Source organism: Sciurus carolinensis, chromosome 10 (assembly GCF_902686445.1).
Source record: "Sciurus carolinensis chromosome 10, mSciCar1.2, whole genome shotgun sequence".
Classification (NCBI taxonomy): Eukaryota; Metazoa; Chordata; class Mammalia; order Rodentia; family Sciuridae; genus Sciurus; species Sciurus carolinensis.
In genome coordinates, this window is record NC_062222.1 from 89,979,427 (window position 1) to 89,997,181 (window position 17,755).

Consider the following 17,755-nt stretch of genomic DNA (forward strand, 5'->3'; position numbering starts at 1 on the left):
TTAGTATTTTTGTTATTTTTCCGTATATTTGTTATGTACAATGTTTTATCTGTTGCATGGGGACTATATATTTTATTTTATAATCTAAGAAAATTTTATTGTCTTAGACAATTTAAGCTTTAAATAATGTAAAATAAAGCCTAATGATAGTAAATGCCTAAATTTTATTTATTAAACCATTTTGTTAACCTATTATATGATAAATGAAGACTTCCAGTTTAAGTAAGAATGAACATAGGGGAAACATAATTCATATGGAGCAGCATCCCAGTGTTTCAGATTAAAGTTTTCTGAAATTGTAATCAGTAAGTAATAGGTTCATACTGAGTTTTATAGTATGACAGAATTTTATAATCTTACTCAGCCCTAACCTAAGAGGAAATTATACCAACTACATTTAAGCGGACCCCTTTTTGTTTTGCCTTATATAGCAGTTCCCAGAGTTTTAAAGCTGGAGCTTAAGAAAATTACTGCTAGTTCTAATTACTTAAAGTCCATTAGAAAGTCATTCTTTTTTATGGATAACGCACAACAAGGGAAGTGGGGAGGAGAAGAATAGAAGTCCAGGGGATTAGACAAAAGGGAATGAATGAAAGGGAGAGGAATGGCAATAGGAAATGAATTGGACATAACTTTCCTATGTTCATATATAAATATGACCATTGAAACTCCACATCATGTACAACCACAAGAATCAAATTCTAATCAGAGTAATTTTTACTCCATATATGTATAATATGTCAAAATACACTCTACTGTCATGTATATCTAAAAAGAACAAATAAAAATATATTAAAAATCCATTATGAAATTTCTAAGTTGATAATAAACTAAGCATCTCTAGGGTTATATATATAGTTATTTTATGTTCCCAACCTTAGAGAATATACAGATAAGTGTTCTTCAGTACATAGTAAGATGAAACTATAACTTGTTTATTTACCACATTTCTCTCTATATTGTATTTATGATTTTAGTATATAACTGGTATGTTTGGGGAAGGGTACCCAATGATAAATTATGTATCAATCCAAGAATTCTGCAGATGGATAAATGAAAGCTATGGCTCAGACTTTGAGTAGAATGTTGATGATTTTAATATTTGGTTTTGTTGTGATAAAAAGGAAGAAGAAAATGGTTTGATGGTTAAAAGGGCAAAACTATTAATAATCTCAATGCAAACACATTCATTCGGAAGAAAAAAATGCAATTTTCAAAATATAATTTTCAAAGATATTTTATTTTTTAATATATACTTTTATCATATATATCATTTTGTGTTTGGCATTATAAGGGATAAAAAATAAGTATGACATGATATCTGTAGTGAAAGATGCACATATACAGAAAGTGTGATGAATGAGCATACAGCTAGCTGCCAGTGTCTTTGTAGGCTGAGACAGGAGGATCACGAGTTCAAAGCCAGCCTCAGCAACAGGGAGGTGTCAAGGAACTCAGTGAGACCCTCTCTCTAAATAAAATATGAAATAAGGCTGGGGATGTGACTCAGTGGTTGAGTGCCCCTAAGTTTAATTCCTGATGCCTCCCCTTGACAAAAAAAAAAAAAAAAAAAAGACAAAACATATATGTAATAAATCATTAGTTTGCAATTAAGTGTTTTCTGGAGTTGAAAATGAGAGAAGATCAATGTAGGATAATAATTTTTAGTGATTACATTGGTAATAAATTATCACAAGTTCTATTGAACAAATAATATATGTCAGGTACTTGAATTTATCATAAAGACCCTAGATTTAAGTATTGATATTTGCAGCAGCTGGGAGAGAACAATTGTAGAATAATTGCCTAGCATGTGTGAGGTACTGGGTTCAAATTCCAGCACTTTGAAAACAGAAAGAACTAGAATTAATATTTGCCTTTAGGAGACAAGCAAAATTCAAAATCTCTAATTCTCTTACTCTGTCTCTCACAACTAGTAAATGAAAGATGTGGCATGAAAACACAGACTCATGGATCCAAAAGCCTACACTTATCCACAGTCAGAAGTAAAAAACCAAACCAAAACAAAACACAAGCAAACAAGCAAATATAAATAAGTAAAAATTTATTAACTGAAAACTCAAAATTCAGCTTTATATTCATAATGATAACTTAAAAAGCAGAAGTCTCTCCTATAATTATTTTGTGGAATTATCTTTGTGTAAAATTAGTAATTATATTGCTTTGGATATCTTCGAATATTATTTTAATGTATTTGGTATGTTTTTAGCATTATCTGGAGGAAATTTTTCTATTGAAATTAATTATTTCAAATAGCAGTTTTGCATGATGTTTCTACATGATGAGAAATGATTTGGGTTTTCTCTGTCAATGTATTTCATTTCTAAAATTTAGAATTTGTTGAAATATATGCCAGCTATTTTGTGTGAATTGCCTAGACATTACTGTCTGTACAAATATTGTATGGGAAGAAATGAATAAGAAATGTTTGAAAAGAAAATAAGAAATCAGATACGTTTTAAGAGACTAATAGTATGAAAGAAACTAACTTAAAAGGATGTTAAATTGTTGGGATATATTACATTTAAAACTAAGGTGACTTTAAAGAATGATTTTGAATAACAACCTATTATCAATATCAAAGTATTTCTTTGTTGAACAAATACCTTGCCATACCAGATAAGGTAAATATGGCAGACAAAGGAAGGATCTCACCTTCAAAAGAGATATCGAAAATATGCAATATTATTAGTCCCAGGAGACTGTGATAAGTCTTTGATCTTCTTAGAGGGTCATAGTGACCTATAAGATCACATTAGTGGAACATCCAAGATCAAGAGGTCCAATGACTTACAAATAGCAAGGGTCCTTGTGGGGCAGTACTGTTTACAACAGGTATTTTAAACTGAGCTGAAACCACTGGGAGTCAAATTCCCTCACTGGCTCTGAAAACGTTGTTACTGCGTTAATGAACTGAGAATACATACCAGTAAGAAGTCTGTCTTTAGAAATGTGCACTATGTGTTCATGATAAGAAAATCTGTGTAGAGTAACAAGCTTTAAGCAGATAATATGCAATAATTGATTAATAAGGTAATTTGAACCTGGTTTACAAAAAAGGTAAAGAACATCTTCAGAATTTCTCATTGTGTTTAGTCATTTTGTATTCAACATAGTCAAATGATTTCTTACATTTTGAGTTTTCCTTAAGAGTAAAGTAAAAGTATTTTTCTTGCATCTTTGTAATTCATATATTACATGAATTTTATACATGTATAGAACACAATATTTTTAAAAAATAGACATTGGTTTATAACTTTATCACACTGAAAATTTTTAATATTTCGTATGTAGATTTGTGAAGCTGGCAATCATTTCATCAATGTAATGTTGGCCCATCCCAATCACACAGGTTAGTTTCTTTTTCATTTTATCTTCCCTAGAGCGAATTTTGTTTAATAATCATTTTTTTTTTATTGTAAACAAATGGGATACATGATGTTTCTCTGTTTGTACATGGAGTAAAGGCATACCATTTGTGTAATCATAAATTTACATAGGGTAATGTTGTTTGATTCATTCTGTTGTTTTTCTCCCTTCCCCCCACCCCTCCCACCCCTCTTTTGCCTCTATACAGTCCTTCCTTCCTCCATTCTTGCCCCCCTCCCTAACCCTAACTCTAACCCTAACACTAACTCCTCCCACCCCCCATTATGTGTCATCATACACTTATTAGCGATATCATTCGTCCATTGTTTTTTTGAGATTGGCTTATCTCACTTAGCATGATATTCTCCAGTTTCATCCATTTGCCTGCAAATGCCATAATTTTATCATTCTTTATGGCTAAGTAATATTCCATTGTATATATATACCACAGTTTCTTTATCCATTCATCAATTGAAGGACATCTAGGTTGGTTCCACAATCTGGCTATTGTGAACTGAGCAGCTATGAACATTCATGTGGCTGTATCTCTGTAATATGCTGATTTTAAGTCCTTTGGGTATAGGCCAAGGAGTGGGATAGCTGGGTCAAATGGTGGTTCCATTCCAAGTTTTCTAAAGAGTCTCCACACTGCTTTCCAGAGTGGCTGCACTAATTTGCAGCCCCACCAGCAATGTATGAGTGTACCTTTCTCCCCACATCCTCGCCAACACCTGTTGTTGCTTGTATTCTTGATAATCGCCATTCTAATTGGTGTGAGATGGAATCTTAGGGTGGTTTTGATTTGCATTTCTCTTATTACTAGAGATGTTGAACATTTTTCCATGTTTGTTGATTGCTTGTAGATCTTCTTCTGTGAAGTGTCTGTTCATTTCCTTAGCCCATTTGTCAATTGGGTTATTTGCATTCTTGGTGTAGAGTTTTTTGAGTTCTTTATAGATTCTGGAGATTAGCGCTCTACCTGAAGTATGATTGGCAAAGATTTTCTCCCACTCTGTAGGCTCTTTCTTCGCATTGCTGATAGTTTCCATTGCTGAGAGAAAGCTTTTTAGTTTGAATCTATCCCAGTTATTAATTCTTGCTTTTATTTCTTGTGCTATGGGAGTCCTGTTGAGGAAGTCTGGTCCTAAGCCGACATGTTGAAGCTCTGGACCTACTTTTTCTTCTATAAGATGTAAGGTCTCTGGTCTGATTCCGAGATCCTTAATCCATTTTGAGTTTAGTTTTGTGCATGGTGAGAGATATGGGTTTAGTTTCATTCTGTTGCATATGGATTTCCAATTTTCCCAGCACCATTTGTTGAAGAGGCTATCTTTTCTCCATTGCATATTTTTGGCCCCTTTGTCTAGTATGAGAAAATTGTATTTATTTGAGTTTGTGTCTGTGTCCTCTATTCTGTACCATTGATCCACCTTTCCATTTTGGTACCAATACCATGCCATTTTTGTTACTATTGCTTTGTAGTAGAGTTGAAGATCTGGTATTGCGATACCCCCTGCTTCACTCTTTCTACCAAGGATTGCTTTAGCTATTCTGGGTTTTTTATTCTTCCAGATGAATTTCATAATTTCTTGCTCTATTTCTGTAAGGTACATCTTTGGGATTTTAATTGGAATTGCATTGAATCTGTATAGAACTTTTGGTAGTATGGCCATTTTGACAATATTAATTCTTCCTATCTATGAACATGGGAGATCTTTCCATCTTCTAAGGTTTTCTTTAATTTCTTTCTTTAGTGTTCTGTAGTTCTCATTGTAGAGGTCTTTCACCTCTTTTGTGAGATTGATTCCCAAGTATTTTATTTTTTTCAAAGCTATTGTGAATGGGGTAGTTTTCCTAATTTCTCTTTCTGAAGATTCATCGCTTATGTATAAAAATGCATTAGATTTATGATCATTGATCTTATATCCCGCTACTTTACTGAATTCACTTATGAGTTCTAAAAGTTTTCTGGCGGAATTTCCTGGTTCCTCCAAGTATATAATCATATCATCAGCAAATAGGGATAGTTTGAGTTCTTCTTTTCCTATTCGTATCCCTTTAATTTCTTTGGTCTGTCTAATTGCTCTGGCTAGAGTTTCAAGGATGATATTGAAAAGAAGTGGTGAAAGAGGGCATCCCTGCCTTGTTCCAGTTTTTAGAGGGAATGCTTTCATTTAGAATGATATTAGCCATGGGCTTAGCGTAGATGGCCTTTACAATGTTAAGGAATGTTCCCACTATCCCTATTTTTTCTAGTGTTTTGAGCATGAAGGGGTGCTGTATTTTATCAAATGCTTTTTCTGCATCTATCGAAATAATCATGTGATTCTTGACTTTAAGTCTATTGATATGGTGAATGACATTTATTGATTTCCTGATGTTGAACCAACCTTTTTTTAGGAGAACAGTAACAGTTGGAAATAACCTAAAAATAGTTCACCACATTTTTTTGTTGTTTTTCTGTTTGTTTTCCAAATATTTAATTGAAATGATATTCCCTAATAATGATTGCCTTAAAATGCCGTGTGCAGGTTCTCATCCATTCCCCCAGACATACACCAAACAACCACACTAAAATATGTGGAAAAGAACCTAATGATTAAAAAGTAAATCAGTACAAAATCAGTTGATGAATATTAAAATTACTGAACTCAATCTTCATCTGATCTGCCAGTATTTATATAATCCATGATAGTGCAAATGACTTTTTAATTTTTTTCCCTAATGAGACTGAACTTTAAAGAAAAAGGAAAAAAGACAAAACTCAATCACACTGAAATAGGCAGTGTCTGGGAGAACATTTCAAATTTAATAGCTAAATGCATTTGAAAAGTTTATAGAGTGTCATTTTTAGTTGGCATTGTTCGATCAGTCCTCTCATTTAGATTCAATAATATACCAGGATTCCCAAATGTTTACTGTAAATAGTACATAAATTTGTTGTAAACATCAGATAGAAATTGTTAACATTTGGACTTCAGTTTATTGATCCAGCTAAAGACATAAAGGTAGAGTTGTTTTCAAGCATGTTTTAAGATCTACCTGAATTTTTTCACATTTTCTTGACAGGCTGGTGAAGCATATTAAATGCTTTTCCAAATAATTGATGTATGCAACAAAATATACAGCATTACAAAGGAAATGTGTTATATTGAATATTTGAGAAAGCTGTGCTCTAAGAATATATTTTATTACATTACTTTAAAAATTATGATTACTACTCACTGGGTGTGGTGGTGCACATCTGTAATCCCAGCAGCTGGGGAGGTTGAGGCAGGAGGCTCGAGAGTTCAAAGCCATCCTCAGCAAAAGTAAGGTGCTTAAGCAACTCAGTAAGACCCTGTGTCTAAATAAAATACAAAATAGGGCTGTGGAGTGCCCCTGATTTCAATCCCTGGTAACTCCCAACAAAAATTATGATCACTACTCAACATTTTTAGCATTATTGATCATCAATAATGTATGTGGATATCTGAAAATGCTATGCCATGATTTATGGTGGTGAGAAAATTTCACATAGTGCAAATACTTTTATGGTTTATTGTTTTCATTTGTATTGAAACATAGCTTACATTTCATAAAGGGGTTATATATTACTTTTATCTGATACAAAATAATAGTATATACTGACTCTCTTTGAAGGCATGTGACACTCCAATAAGAATTTGCTGAGTCCAATAGTTTTTCGTGTAAAGTAAAACACAATACAATTTAATAAAAATGTTTACCTAAAGTTATTCATATCACAAATTTTAGTCATAATTTTGACCTGCTAACAGTTTGTCAGGCTTCTTAATTTATTTGGAGTACTATATGATCACTTCAAAATGAAATTTTAAGACAGCCTGCATGTTAAATATGCATTTAAGAATGCACCCTATTTTAATAGTTATTCCACACTTTATCTAGCTTTGTATATTTCTTCTGAGAAATCATATCTCATCCTAATTTTCTCTTCTTGATTGACTTGGTCTTTTTTGCCTTAGGCTTAGGTGACTTTTTTATCATAAAGAGTCTATTAATTTTTAAGGTTATGTGATAGAGTAGGTAATTCCAGTTCAGTTTTCCCAGGACTTTAGGTAATCTTCTAGTTGGTTTATTCATATTTTATTTTAGTTCTAGAAAATTGTGTTGAAATATTTTTTAACTTACAACATAGTGAGTTTATATTTAATATAGTAATTTTCACCATGGGGATGTTACTCAATACAAAGTTTGTTTTACATTGAAACTCTTCCAATATCAATATAAGGTGTTTGTTTTTTTTTTTTTTTTCATTAAATTTTTTCTCCATTTCAATATTAGATACATTGAATACACTTTTTCCAAACTTCTTTTTTTCTGCTAGAGATAAATGTTTCAATTTTGACTAAAGAATGGTTTTAAAGTTGGTTTTGTTACAGTGTGGAATATAAGGGAAGTTAAATTATGCATCATTTGCCTCTAGTGTCTCCATCACTTTCTATTTTTATCTTTTTGTTATTGTTGTGGGATTAACATTTTCAACTACTTAAACACCTTTAGGCAAACTGAAATATATTCCATATTACTGAGGTTGATTTTCTTTTTATACAATTTCTTTCTTGAGTTCAGTTAACTTAATTTTAACTTTCCTGTTTTTTTCCAAATCTTTTTGAGTTTTGGAGTTTCTTAATGATTATGTTCCCTAATGTTCACAAGTCTTGCAAACTTGCTTCGGGCCTCACTAAATCTCTGAGACTGGCCTTGAACTTGGATTGTCCAGCTTCAGCCTCCCTCGCCACTGAAATTACAAGAGTATATCACTATGCATGTTTTCTTCTTTCTCTAAGCCTCTGAGTGATGCTTTTCCCATCTAAGCTGGTTTCCCATCTGTTTCCTCTCTTGGATGCCTTTATTGGAAAGAGAACTTTCTAAGATGAAAATGTTTGACCTCACAACTTTCATATCATTTCATTTGGTTCTCTTCATTCAATGTACATAAATGTCCAAATAGATTATCTTGCAAAACAATATACTGCCATTACACTGTTGTGTAACAACAGGTATGTCTTCTTTTCACAATTGGGATCAGTTATCCCAAGAGCAGTCACTCTGTTTTCACAATTCGAAAGTCTTCAGAATTTGAGTTCCTTGTGACCTGGCGCTGGGGCTCACCTATAATCCCATTGGCTAGGGAGACTGAGGCAGGAAACCTCAAAAAAAAGTCAACGTCATCCTCAGAAAAAGCAAGGTGCTAAGCAACTCAGTGAGACCCTGTCTATAAATAAAATTAAAAAATAAAATAAAAAATAGGGATTGTCCAGTGCACCTAAGTTCAATCTCCAGTACTCTCCCCCCACCAATAATTTGAGTTCTTTATTCCTATATGGGAAATGTTCTGTCAGTGGATACAGAAAGCTTGCCATCTCCAAGCTAAGGTTGATGATTAATTTAAAGATATACCTTGTCTCTAAGTTAGCACTTTAATTTTGTACTTAACAGAAAAATTCATCAGTTTGCCAGGTTAGCAATTTCTTGATAATGTATTTGACATGGCAAGTTTACTCCACAGTTATGGGTCCTCTTCTTGATCTTCTATTTGGAAAAATGGACATCTAAAACTAAGAATATATTATGGAGGATATATATTAATTAATTAAGTAGTGTGTACAGACTCAGATCATAGGACTGACCTTTGAACTAAAGGACAAAAGGAAAACTATTCACAGAATATATGTCTTTTCCTATAAATATGAATAAATGGAATCAAATGGAATAAAATTAATCAACTGGGCTTCAGTTACAAGATAGTCTGCATGATGGATGGCCTCTTACTGTGGACTCTTGACCATACCAGGGGTTATATCTGTCCTAGTAAGAGGCTGCCCATGCTATTGATCCCAAAGATAGCTTTCTTCCCCACCATTATACTCCATTCATGCACCCATTTACTACACCTGAGCTTATCTGTTACAGAGTCTGACTGATATCAATTGACTGAGTCACATTTTCTACATGTTGTTTGTTGTCTCTTCCATCATAGATGATTCCTATTGGGTATTGACATGTAATGGGAGCATCTTCACAACCATGCCACTCATATATTAATGAGTATGCTGCTTTTATTTGTCCATTTGCTAATGTATCTAATTCTATGTACATTATAGCCAGAACCTTCAGAATTTTTGCCTATTAGGGTACTTTCCCCTCTCACTACTTTCTTTAATGATGGTCATTAAATGTGCCTTTCATGTGATCACATGCATTTTTTAAAATTTATATTCACATACTAGCTAATTAATTCACCTATCAACTGAGATCATCCTTTTCCTCCTTTCAATTGGTTTTAAAGAACAGTGGATCTAGTAGGTGAATTGAAGAAAACATATTGACTCCACAATAGTAGAAGACATGGTTGTTTTAGGATATCTACAAATGCAGCTGCTTTTAATGCTTAATCTGGTTATACTTCACTCCAAATATATTACTTCTTTTTCAACAATACATATTTCTGGGTTCACTCAGACCTATGAGTTCATATGACTATAATAACTCTGTTTACAATGTCCATTTATGATCACATGAGCATTTGGTATCCCTAGGATGAGGCCTTCATTTTTATCAGGTTCAGTAGTATTCTAGGATTTTTTTCTTAAGCAAATATAATTCTCCATTACAAATGGCATGACCTTGTTCCAGAGTACCACGGTTCACCATTGTAATTATGCATTTGGGTATTCCATAATGTACCACACATTATCTTTACTACTATTGATTTAATATGTAGACCATACCTAATTATAAGGCCCAAATGCTTGTATTAAAGTTTGAGCCTGCTGCAATCTTCCTCCTTGAGCTCTACTAAAATATTGCATGTTTGGGTGTTATGTGGTATATGAATCCAATCAGTTTTTCCTGCTATGTAATATACTTCCATATCTAGAAGTAAAGAAATTAAACCTTTCTTCTTAATAGTAGAAGACATAAACTGCTGTTTGTTTCTTGGAGGGAATATCCCATAGTCATCTGGTCCCCTAATATTTTAAATGCATGGATCCTAAATCTTTGTAGTTTTATTATCTTACATTACTCCCATCTTGGAACCACATAAGTCTCAATAAAGCTTTAAATATGTTAGCTGTTTCTACTTGTTCCATATGAATAGCACAAAATTGTCAATTTAGTATAATAGGAGACTTTTAGTGAGATTCTTGATTACTTTAGATTCCCTTGTCCGTTTATGACAGAGGATAAACACATTAAAGTAGTTCTAGAACAATATTGAAAATGTATGCTATTATACATTTTAAAGAAGAGAAAATGACCCTGATACCATTTTATTATAGATATTGAAAAATACATTTGTTAAATCAGTGGCTATATACTTATACCTAAACCTAGGTTAATCTGTTTTAGTAAAGATAGTATTTTTAGTACTGAACCATTATGCTCCAACTTTCAGGAACTATAGAAGTGAATTAAATGATGAAATAATGGAAAAGATTGTCCAAGCATACTTAAGATCTTAAATATGTCATAATCTCTTCATGCAATACAATAATGTTTTACAGAAGAATGGACTCTTTCAGAGACTTCCAGGACTTTTCCCATTGCAATAACTATTGCCCCAAAGACAGAAACACTATTGTGAAAGTTTTACGAACTACAAAATATGTATATTCCAATTATTGATTCATAGTCTGGAGAAATTACCACTTTGGATCCAGTAGACCTATTTTATCTAATAGTCCTTGATATATAGATATATTTTACTTGCTGTGGCATATACTCCCATTAATACATGGCCATAGCTCATTTAGTATAGTTCTTCTAATATGAGATCATGCAAATAATCATAATTTGCACTTGTTTTGGCATTGGCATTCTTTCCTCCAGTTTTCCCAGACTATTTTTTCATCAGTGGGTTTGAAGTTTGAGGATTGATGTAGGTATAAAAAATGGGAAAGAAATAGTGAACTTCATATTGTACCAACTCTTGTAATTCTCCTGATTATTCATCTGTGATTTATTTTGTTTGTCTAAATTTAGCAATAACATTATTAGGTATCCAACTGTCTAACCTCTAGGGATTTCGTATTCATAGCTTTCTGTGGGTGAAGCTTCCTCCACAATTACTAATTATGGCTTATCATAGTTAGGTGGTATAATTGGAAATAGTTTCAATTTGGGGGAAGAGAAGAGATCCTTTAATCTCAATCACTACCAGGCATCTCAGTTTGAAAATGAACTCACTTCTAGTTTTCTTGATACACCAGAGAGCCAACAACAATCTTAATGATGGCAGTAGCCCTTTTATTTACACATTGTATACCACTTTAGAAAACAGTACATCCCATTGGCCCTTCCACGGAATGTGGGAAAGAACATGGAAATATGGCACATGGGGAGAAAAACTCCTTGCATAGAAAAGGACCCTCCATTTGAAGCCTTATATAGATAATCTGCCCTAAGATTCTATTTCTCTAAGTCAATTCCAACCTTCCTCCCTTCCCTGCCATTCAAATGCTAATATTGCTTCTTTACTACCGTGAGTGGTTGCTTGTTCATTCTTCTAGGTGCATGCTAGCATGGTGTTTGTTTAATCTTATTAGTATAATTAATCCTATATACTAAGCAGAGTGCTAAGAAGTCATAAACCTGCCTTCATCCAATTTTTAATTTTGTTCCTCTTATCAAGTACCATCAGAATCCTGTCACATGTATTCTTCTATAATGTATTGGTTCACATTGGCTAGGTCCCATAGCTCCTTGGGAATATAATCTCTTTTTCCCTTAACTAACTCAGAAAAACCTTAGGTATGTTATATAGTAATACAATGATAATTACTGGTAGAGGTTAGGAGGGGATATGGGGAGGGTCCTAAAGAAGATTTTCTCACAGCATATTTTCCTTTTTTATTGACTTCCAGTAAAGGGATATTAATCTGTAATTGGAACAAGTGGGTCACTTCCGTAGGCTCAGGAAGCTTGTGAAAATACAGATCTTCTAAGATTTTTGGACAACCTTGGAATGTAATTGTATATCTTTGGAGTTGACTACTCTTACAATTAAGTACTGGGTCTGCTCCTCAGCTTTGTGTGGCCTCACATGGCAAAAGATAAGATTTCTTTACATGTTACCAAGGAAGACTTCTAATATTCAAATTTGACTTTTAATTGGCAATATAAGTTTCAGTTCTAACACTTGCTTTGTCCATTATATTGACAGAAATTACCCCTTGATTCTACTCTTTGTATTAGACCAGATGAAACATTGCCCTCCATCATATACCATTAGTAAAATGTGTCACACCTGCACTGCTATCTTATACCAGAAACTATCTATTCTGTATTTTCAAGCACTGAAGTACTCATTGCAGACTCTTCAGTAGGTTATTCAACTCTAAATGTCCATTCCATCATCTGCTTTTAGAGCTACTCTTGGTGTCAACCTAGGGATGCCAATGCAAAAGTGAAGATTAGTGTTCAGAAGGTTTGTAACAGGGTGATTACATAAACATCAAGATAGAAATTATGTTTAGGTAAGAAGTTGATAGTGATGCATTCTCAGGAAGCATCTACAATGAGCATTTGTATGAATGAGCAAGGATAAATAAATAATGTAGTCCTGAATTGAAGTCATCTTACTGTATTGATCAAATATTTGATTAAGACTAATCCAAGAAGAGAGGGTAACCTTGCCTTAGGTTGTTTTTTTCATCTGACAAATCCTTATGAGACTCACTGAGAGATAAAGGAGTTCTTCCAGTAGCACTTCCTGAATCAACAGAATAAACTCTTTACTCTGAAGAAAAATCAGGGTGGTGGAGAATTTTAATGTAAAGAACCTTCTGACTTTACCAGACATGAAGTTCACCCAGTAATTCTACTCAGGAGGTCGAGGTAGTAGGATCACAGGTTAAAAGTCAGCAAGGCAACTTGGTGAGAAAAAAAGAAAAGGAATCTTCTGATTTCAGTTTTACAGAAACTCTATTATAACAACGTAGGTTGAGAAACATCACAGAGAATGTGTATAAAATTAGTAATCCTTAAACTTACATATTATTACAATTAGCAACTATATACACTAGAAACGTTTTCTATATACACACATTTTTCTGTGTCAGAAAACATATTCATTAATCTACAAATTACATTTAGAAGAAATGTGAACTTGTGTTCTCTTGATCATGCCCCGCCCCACCTCCAGGGTTTGAAAACCCATAAACTATAGGTTTTAACCCTGATTATCTTATGTGCATATTGTACCAATGAAGTTCAATGACTATAACTAGGGTAGTTTGCTCAATTATTTTCTTTTGATTAATACAGAGACTTTTCACAAAGATATTTACATAAATCTTATGAGATAATCTCTGGAATTAAATGGCATACATGTTTACCCTTATCTTGCAATGAGCAGTGCATGAAATCTGCACAGTACTGAATATATTTTTTACTTTGATATTTCAACCATGGTTGCAATATTGAAAATAACATACTGACATTTCATTATGACTTTAGAGTTATAACCAAAAGAGATTAGTTGATTTGTTATCTGATTAAATCTTGCTAAGGAGAATAAAACAGTAATTTTATAATTCATATTTAATTTTACAAATGTCACAGCTCAAAGTTCAACTTGAAATCATTATAAATTTTATTTTCTAAAATGTTTCTTGAAAAAATTTGAAGGAGAAAAATAACAAAAATCAAGTGACAATATGCTAAACATAATGAGAGCTGTAAATAACATTCTTGATTGCTGAGAAAAAATAATTCACTTGATATTTCTGAATATTAACTATACTGATTTGACTTAATCTTCTTATGAGAGATTTTCACACTCCTCTGATATAAATGGCATTTTTATAAATTTTGCTTTGTGTTTTCACTAAGTTAATACAAAGGAAGTTTTGAGGTATTTAATAATCTCAACCAAACACATGTACTTAGACACTAAAGGAGAGTATGAAGAAACATGAAACTGTCAAAGCACATTTTATCATTTTATCATGTAACACTGCTGCAGCTATTATGATATACAAAATAAATTTAAATATTATTTTATTTAAAATATTGAGGATTTTATTATCCTACATATTCTGTAATCTTATACCAATATAGTTATAAACATGATCAAAAATGATAGCTATTTTATCTGAATCAAAATGTCATAACATTTTAAATTGGGTCTCTTCTGAGCAATTTATGAAATAGATTACTATAAATATGTAATGACATTTCATGTTGTATGTAATTGTTCTCAGGAATTTAGTATTATACAAGCATATGATCAAATTCACAATATGTGACATCATTGACCTTTTACTCTACTTTCTAAAAGGAAATAATGCCTGTTTCCCACGTCCAAATTATAACCCCTTCACATGGATGTTTTTGCTGGTTTCATGTCCTAACTACACCTATGAGGTATGCTGTTCATGAATGTAAATCATAGCAATTTATTTGATGATATACTAAATGATATGTTTATATATATATAAATATATATAACATTATATATAAGTTAATATAAATTATAAAATGTATATTGGTTTTATCTCTACATATGGAAGCAGAGATATAAATTTTAATTCAAGAATAGATGTGAAAAGCATAGTTCAACCACAATTTTCACTGTAAGAAAAAGAATATTAGTGTATAAATGTATCCATATTTAAATATTTTAAACACTCTATATAAAATATCTTTAAAGATTTTGGATTTTAAATTTTATCCATGTTAAAATCAATAGTCTCCATTTTCTTATGGATGGGGTACTATTTTACGGAATTTTGGACTTTCATGTGTAAAAATTGAAGTATTATTTTTGGAAATTTATTTCTACCTGTAGCCTTTCTATTATTTTAATATTTTAAACTACATGTTTAAGGCTACAAGTGAACAAATTATTATATGAACTGTATGTGTGTGTTAATTTATTAATTTTTGTTTTAATATAACAGATTGGGTCATGGATTAGTTTCACTGTCATGACACAAACACTGCCAGGTAAGACCTAGGTTTATTGCCAATTATGCAAAGTGAATGAATCTTTAAAGAGAGTCGTTTCTGAGAATAAGGACTGTTGTACTAAAGTTTGGTGTGTTTGCAAATGGATTTTTATGCTTTCTTATTTTGATTTTTTAGCAGTATTAAAAATATTGAACCATCATTTATCTCTACATGATTGCTGCCAAAACCAAGCTAGGAAGTGTAATTCAAGTATATTATAAATTGATGAAGTTTTGTTAAAAATAGTGGTAACATGCACTTCCTTTGAAATTCTCTGTTATACACAGACAGGCCCATGTATGTGTCATGTGCTCAAGTTTTCATGCGAATCTGAGAAAGGACAATTGCAGAGCATGAGTGGGTATTCTCTAATATAGTACATTTTAGTGCACAGTAGAAAGTTGAACTGCATACACATTATATATTGGAAGAAATATAGGTTATATTCATTTCATCCATTTGTTCCATTGTACAAAAATTCTGAACCATAATTAATGTGGCTTAGAATATTATATGTGTGTTTATATGTGTAGAAGGATGTTACATGCATATGGGAAAGTATTATTTAAAAAATTCAGACAAAAATTTTATATTTGGGAGAATTTTATGGCAGTAAGTCATCAAAAATATGGATTTATTTTTAACTTTGCTACATATTTTTCTTTATTCATACATGCAATAAATATTGAGTGAATATACATTATGCTAGGCAATGAATGTAAAGAAATTGATAAGAAAAACTACAACATTTTAAAAATGTTTCAAATTTGCATATGATACTGTTTTTTGTTTAAAATAAGTTATTATATTTATCATAGAAATAAGAAAGGATAACTATTTCTTTTTTTTTCTAGTTGGGATATTTACACTTCTGATGAGTATCCAGATGTCCTTGTGGGCACAAAAGAAACATAAGGTTTATGTGAAGAAATTCAACTCATACATGCATAGAAAATCAGCAATAATTCCATTCATATTATAAGAAAAAAATAAATATTCTTAAATCATATCAAGAAAAGCAATACATAAATTCACTAAATCAGACTTAATGAAGGATAATTGACTGTTAAACTCTAGCAATTCATCAAGTGTTTTTAAAAAATAAAAATATAAAATGTTAGAATTTACCAAATTTAAAATAATAAAATTGAGGCAGAAAAATAGAAATGATAAGTATAATTAATGAAGAATAAAAATGAACATATTTGCAAGGGATTGATCCTTGAACACATTTTCTTAATTTATTGATTCTATTGCAACAAATTAAAATATTTGAATTCTAAAAGAAATGTTTTTGAAAGTCATAGCCTTTACATCCCTTGAATTTCATACATTATTTTGAGAGCAATTCAATTTTTTATTTTTCATTGTGTTACCAAATGTCTTATGTTATTGAGTTTAATTTTTTGTGAAAATTGTACTTATATTAAAAGTGAATTTTACATAAACAGTCATGTATCTTATTTACTCCTACTCTATCTATACATTATATACTATCATTGTAAAAACATAATAATGAAAATATTTTCAAAACATTATATATTCAATTTTTTAAACATACATTTTGATAGGTATATGTGTAAATTGTTTTATATTTATATGTAATTTATTTTACATATATAAATTATAGGGATATTTTGATATATATACATATATGTAATTCAAATGGATTGTATGGTCAAAAGTGCATTAGTAATTTGTGACATTTAGAATGGAAAGATTTTTTGTTTTATTTTTACATATTTTCAATGCCTATATCCTCTCAGTTCTGTGTACAGTAGTGTGTATCTGTATGTGAGTATGCATATAATTATACATGTATGTTTGTCAGAGAAGACTAATATAAAAACCAAAGTGTATACTAGTTAAAAATGTTTGAAAGAAATAATCATTTCTTCATTTTTAAATTGGGATTATTTAGATTGGTAAGTTTCTAGAGACTTTCTAATTCTCAGATTATGTACTTGCGTGACAAAATATCCTCATTAAAGCTCTTAGATTACATACATATATGACAAAATATCTTGGTAAATGTAGACCTATATGCACTAGGTAATTGTTTATTATATGTGACCAATTATTCAAGAAATAAAAGTTCATCTCTTTGAGAACTTTATCATCATTCATAAATGCTTACTGTTAAAATATCTCAGGGGACAACAACCACTAACTCCCTAATGCAAAAGTGTGATTTCATATAATCTTCTTAAAAGGAATCATTAGTATATTAATCAACTACTATCATATATCCTTCATTGAAACACTAAGGGCAGTTGATGGTTTTGTACCTGAATCCTGACTGAAACTAGCCCAGTAATGTGCACATTCGTTTGCAGCTAAGAGATCTTTATTGTCACAAAGAGGATGGAATTCATATGCAATTGAC

At 31.6% G+C, this 17,755-nt stretch overlaps 1 protein-coding gene across 1 annotated transcript in view; it reads left to right on the forward strand.

The window, feature by feature from the left end:
- The window catches only part of Tecrl (trans-2,3-enoyl-CoA reductase like), a 115,339-nt gene extending 97,854 nt beyond the window's left edge, over positions 1-17,485 (forward strand). The window contains exons 9-12 of the mRNA XM_047565717.1: positions 3,316-3,373; positions 14,699-14,784; positions 15,321-15,366; positions 16,224-17,485. Of these exons, the coding sequence (XP_047421673.1) occupies positions 3,316-3,373; positions 14,699-14,784; positions 15,321-15,366; positions 16,224-16,351 (318 nt within the window). The 3' untranslated portion in view covers positions 16,352-17,485. The remainder of the gene's footprint in view (positions 1-3,315; positions 3,374-14,698; positions 14,785-15,320; positions 15,367-16,223) is intronic.
- The last annotated feature ends 270 nt before the right edge of the window (positions 17,486-17,755 follow it).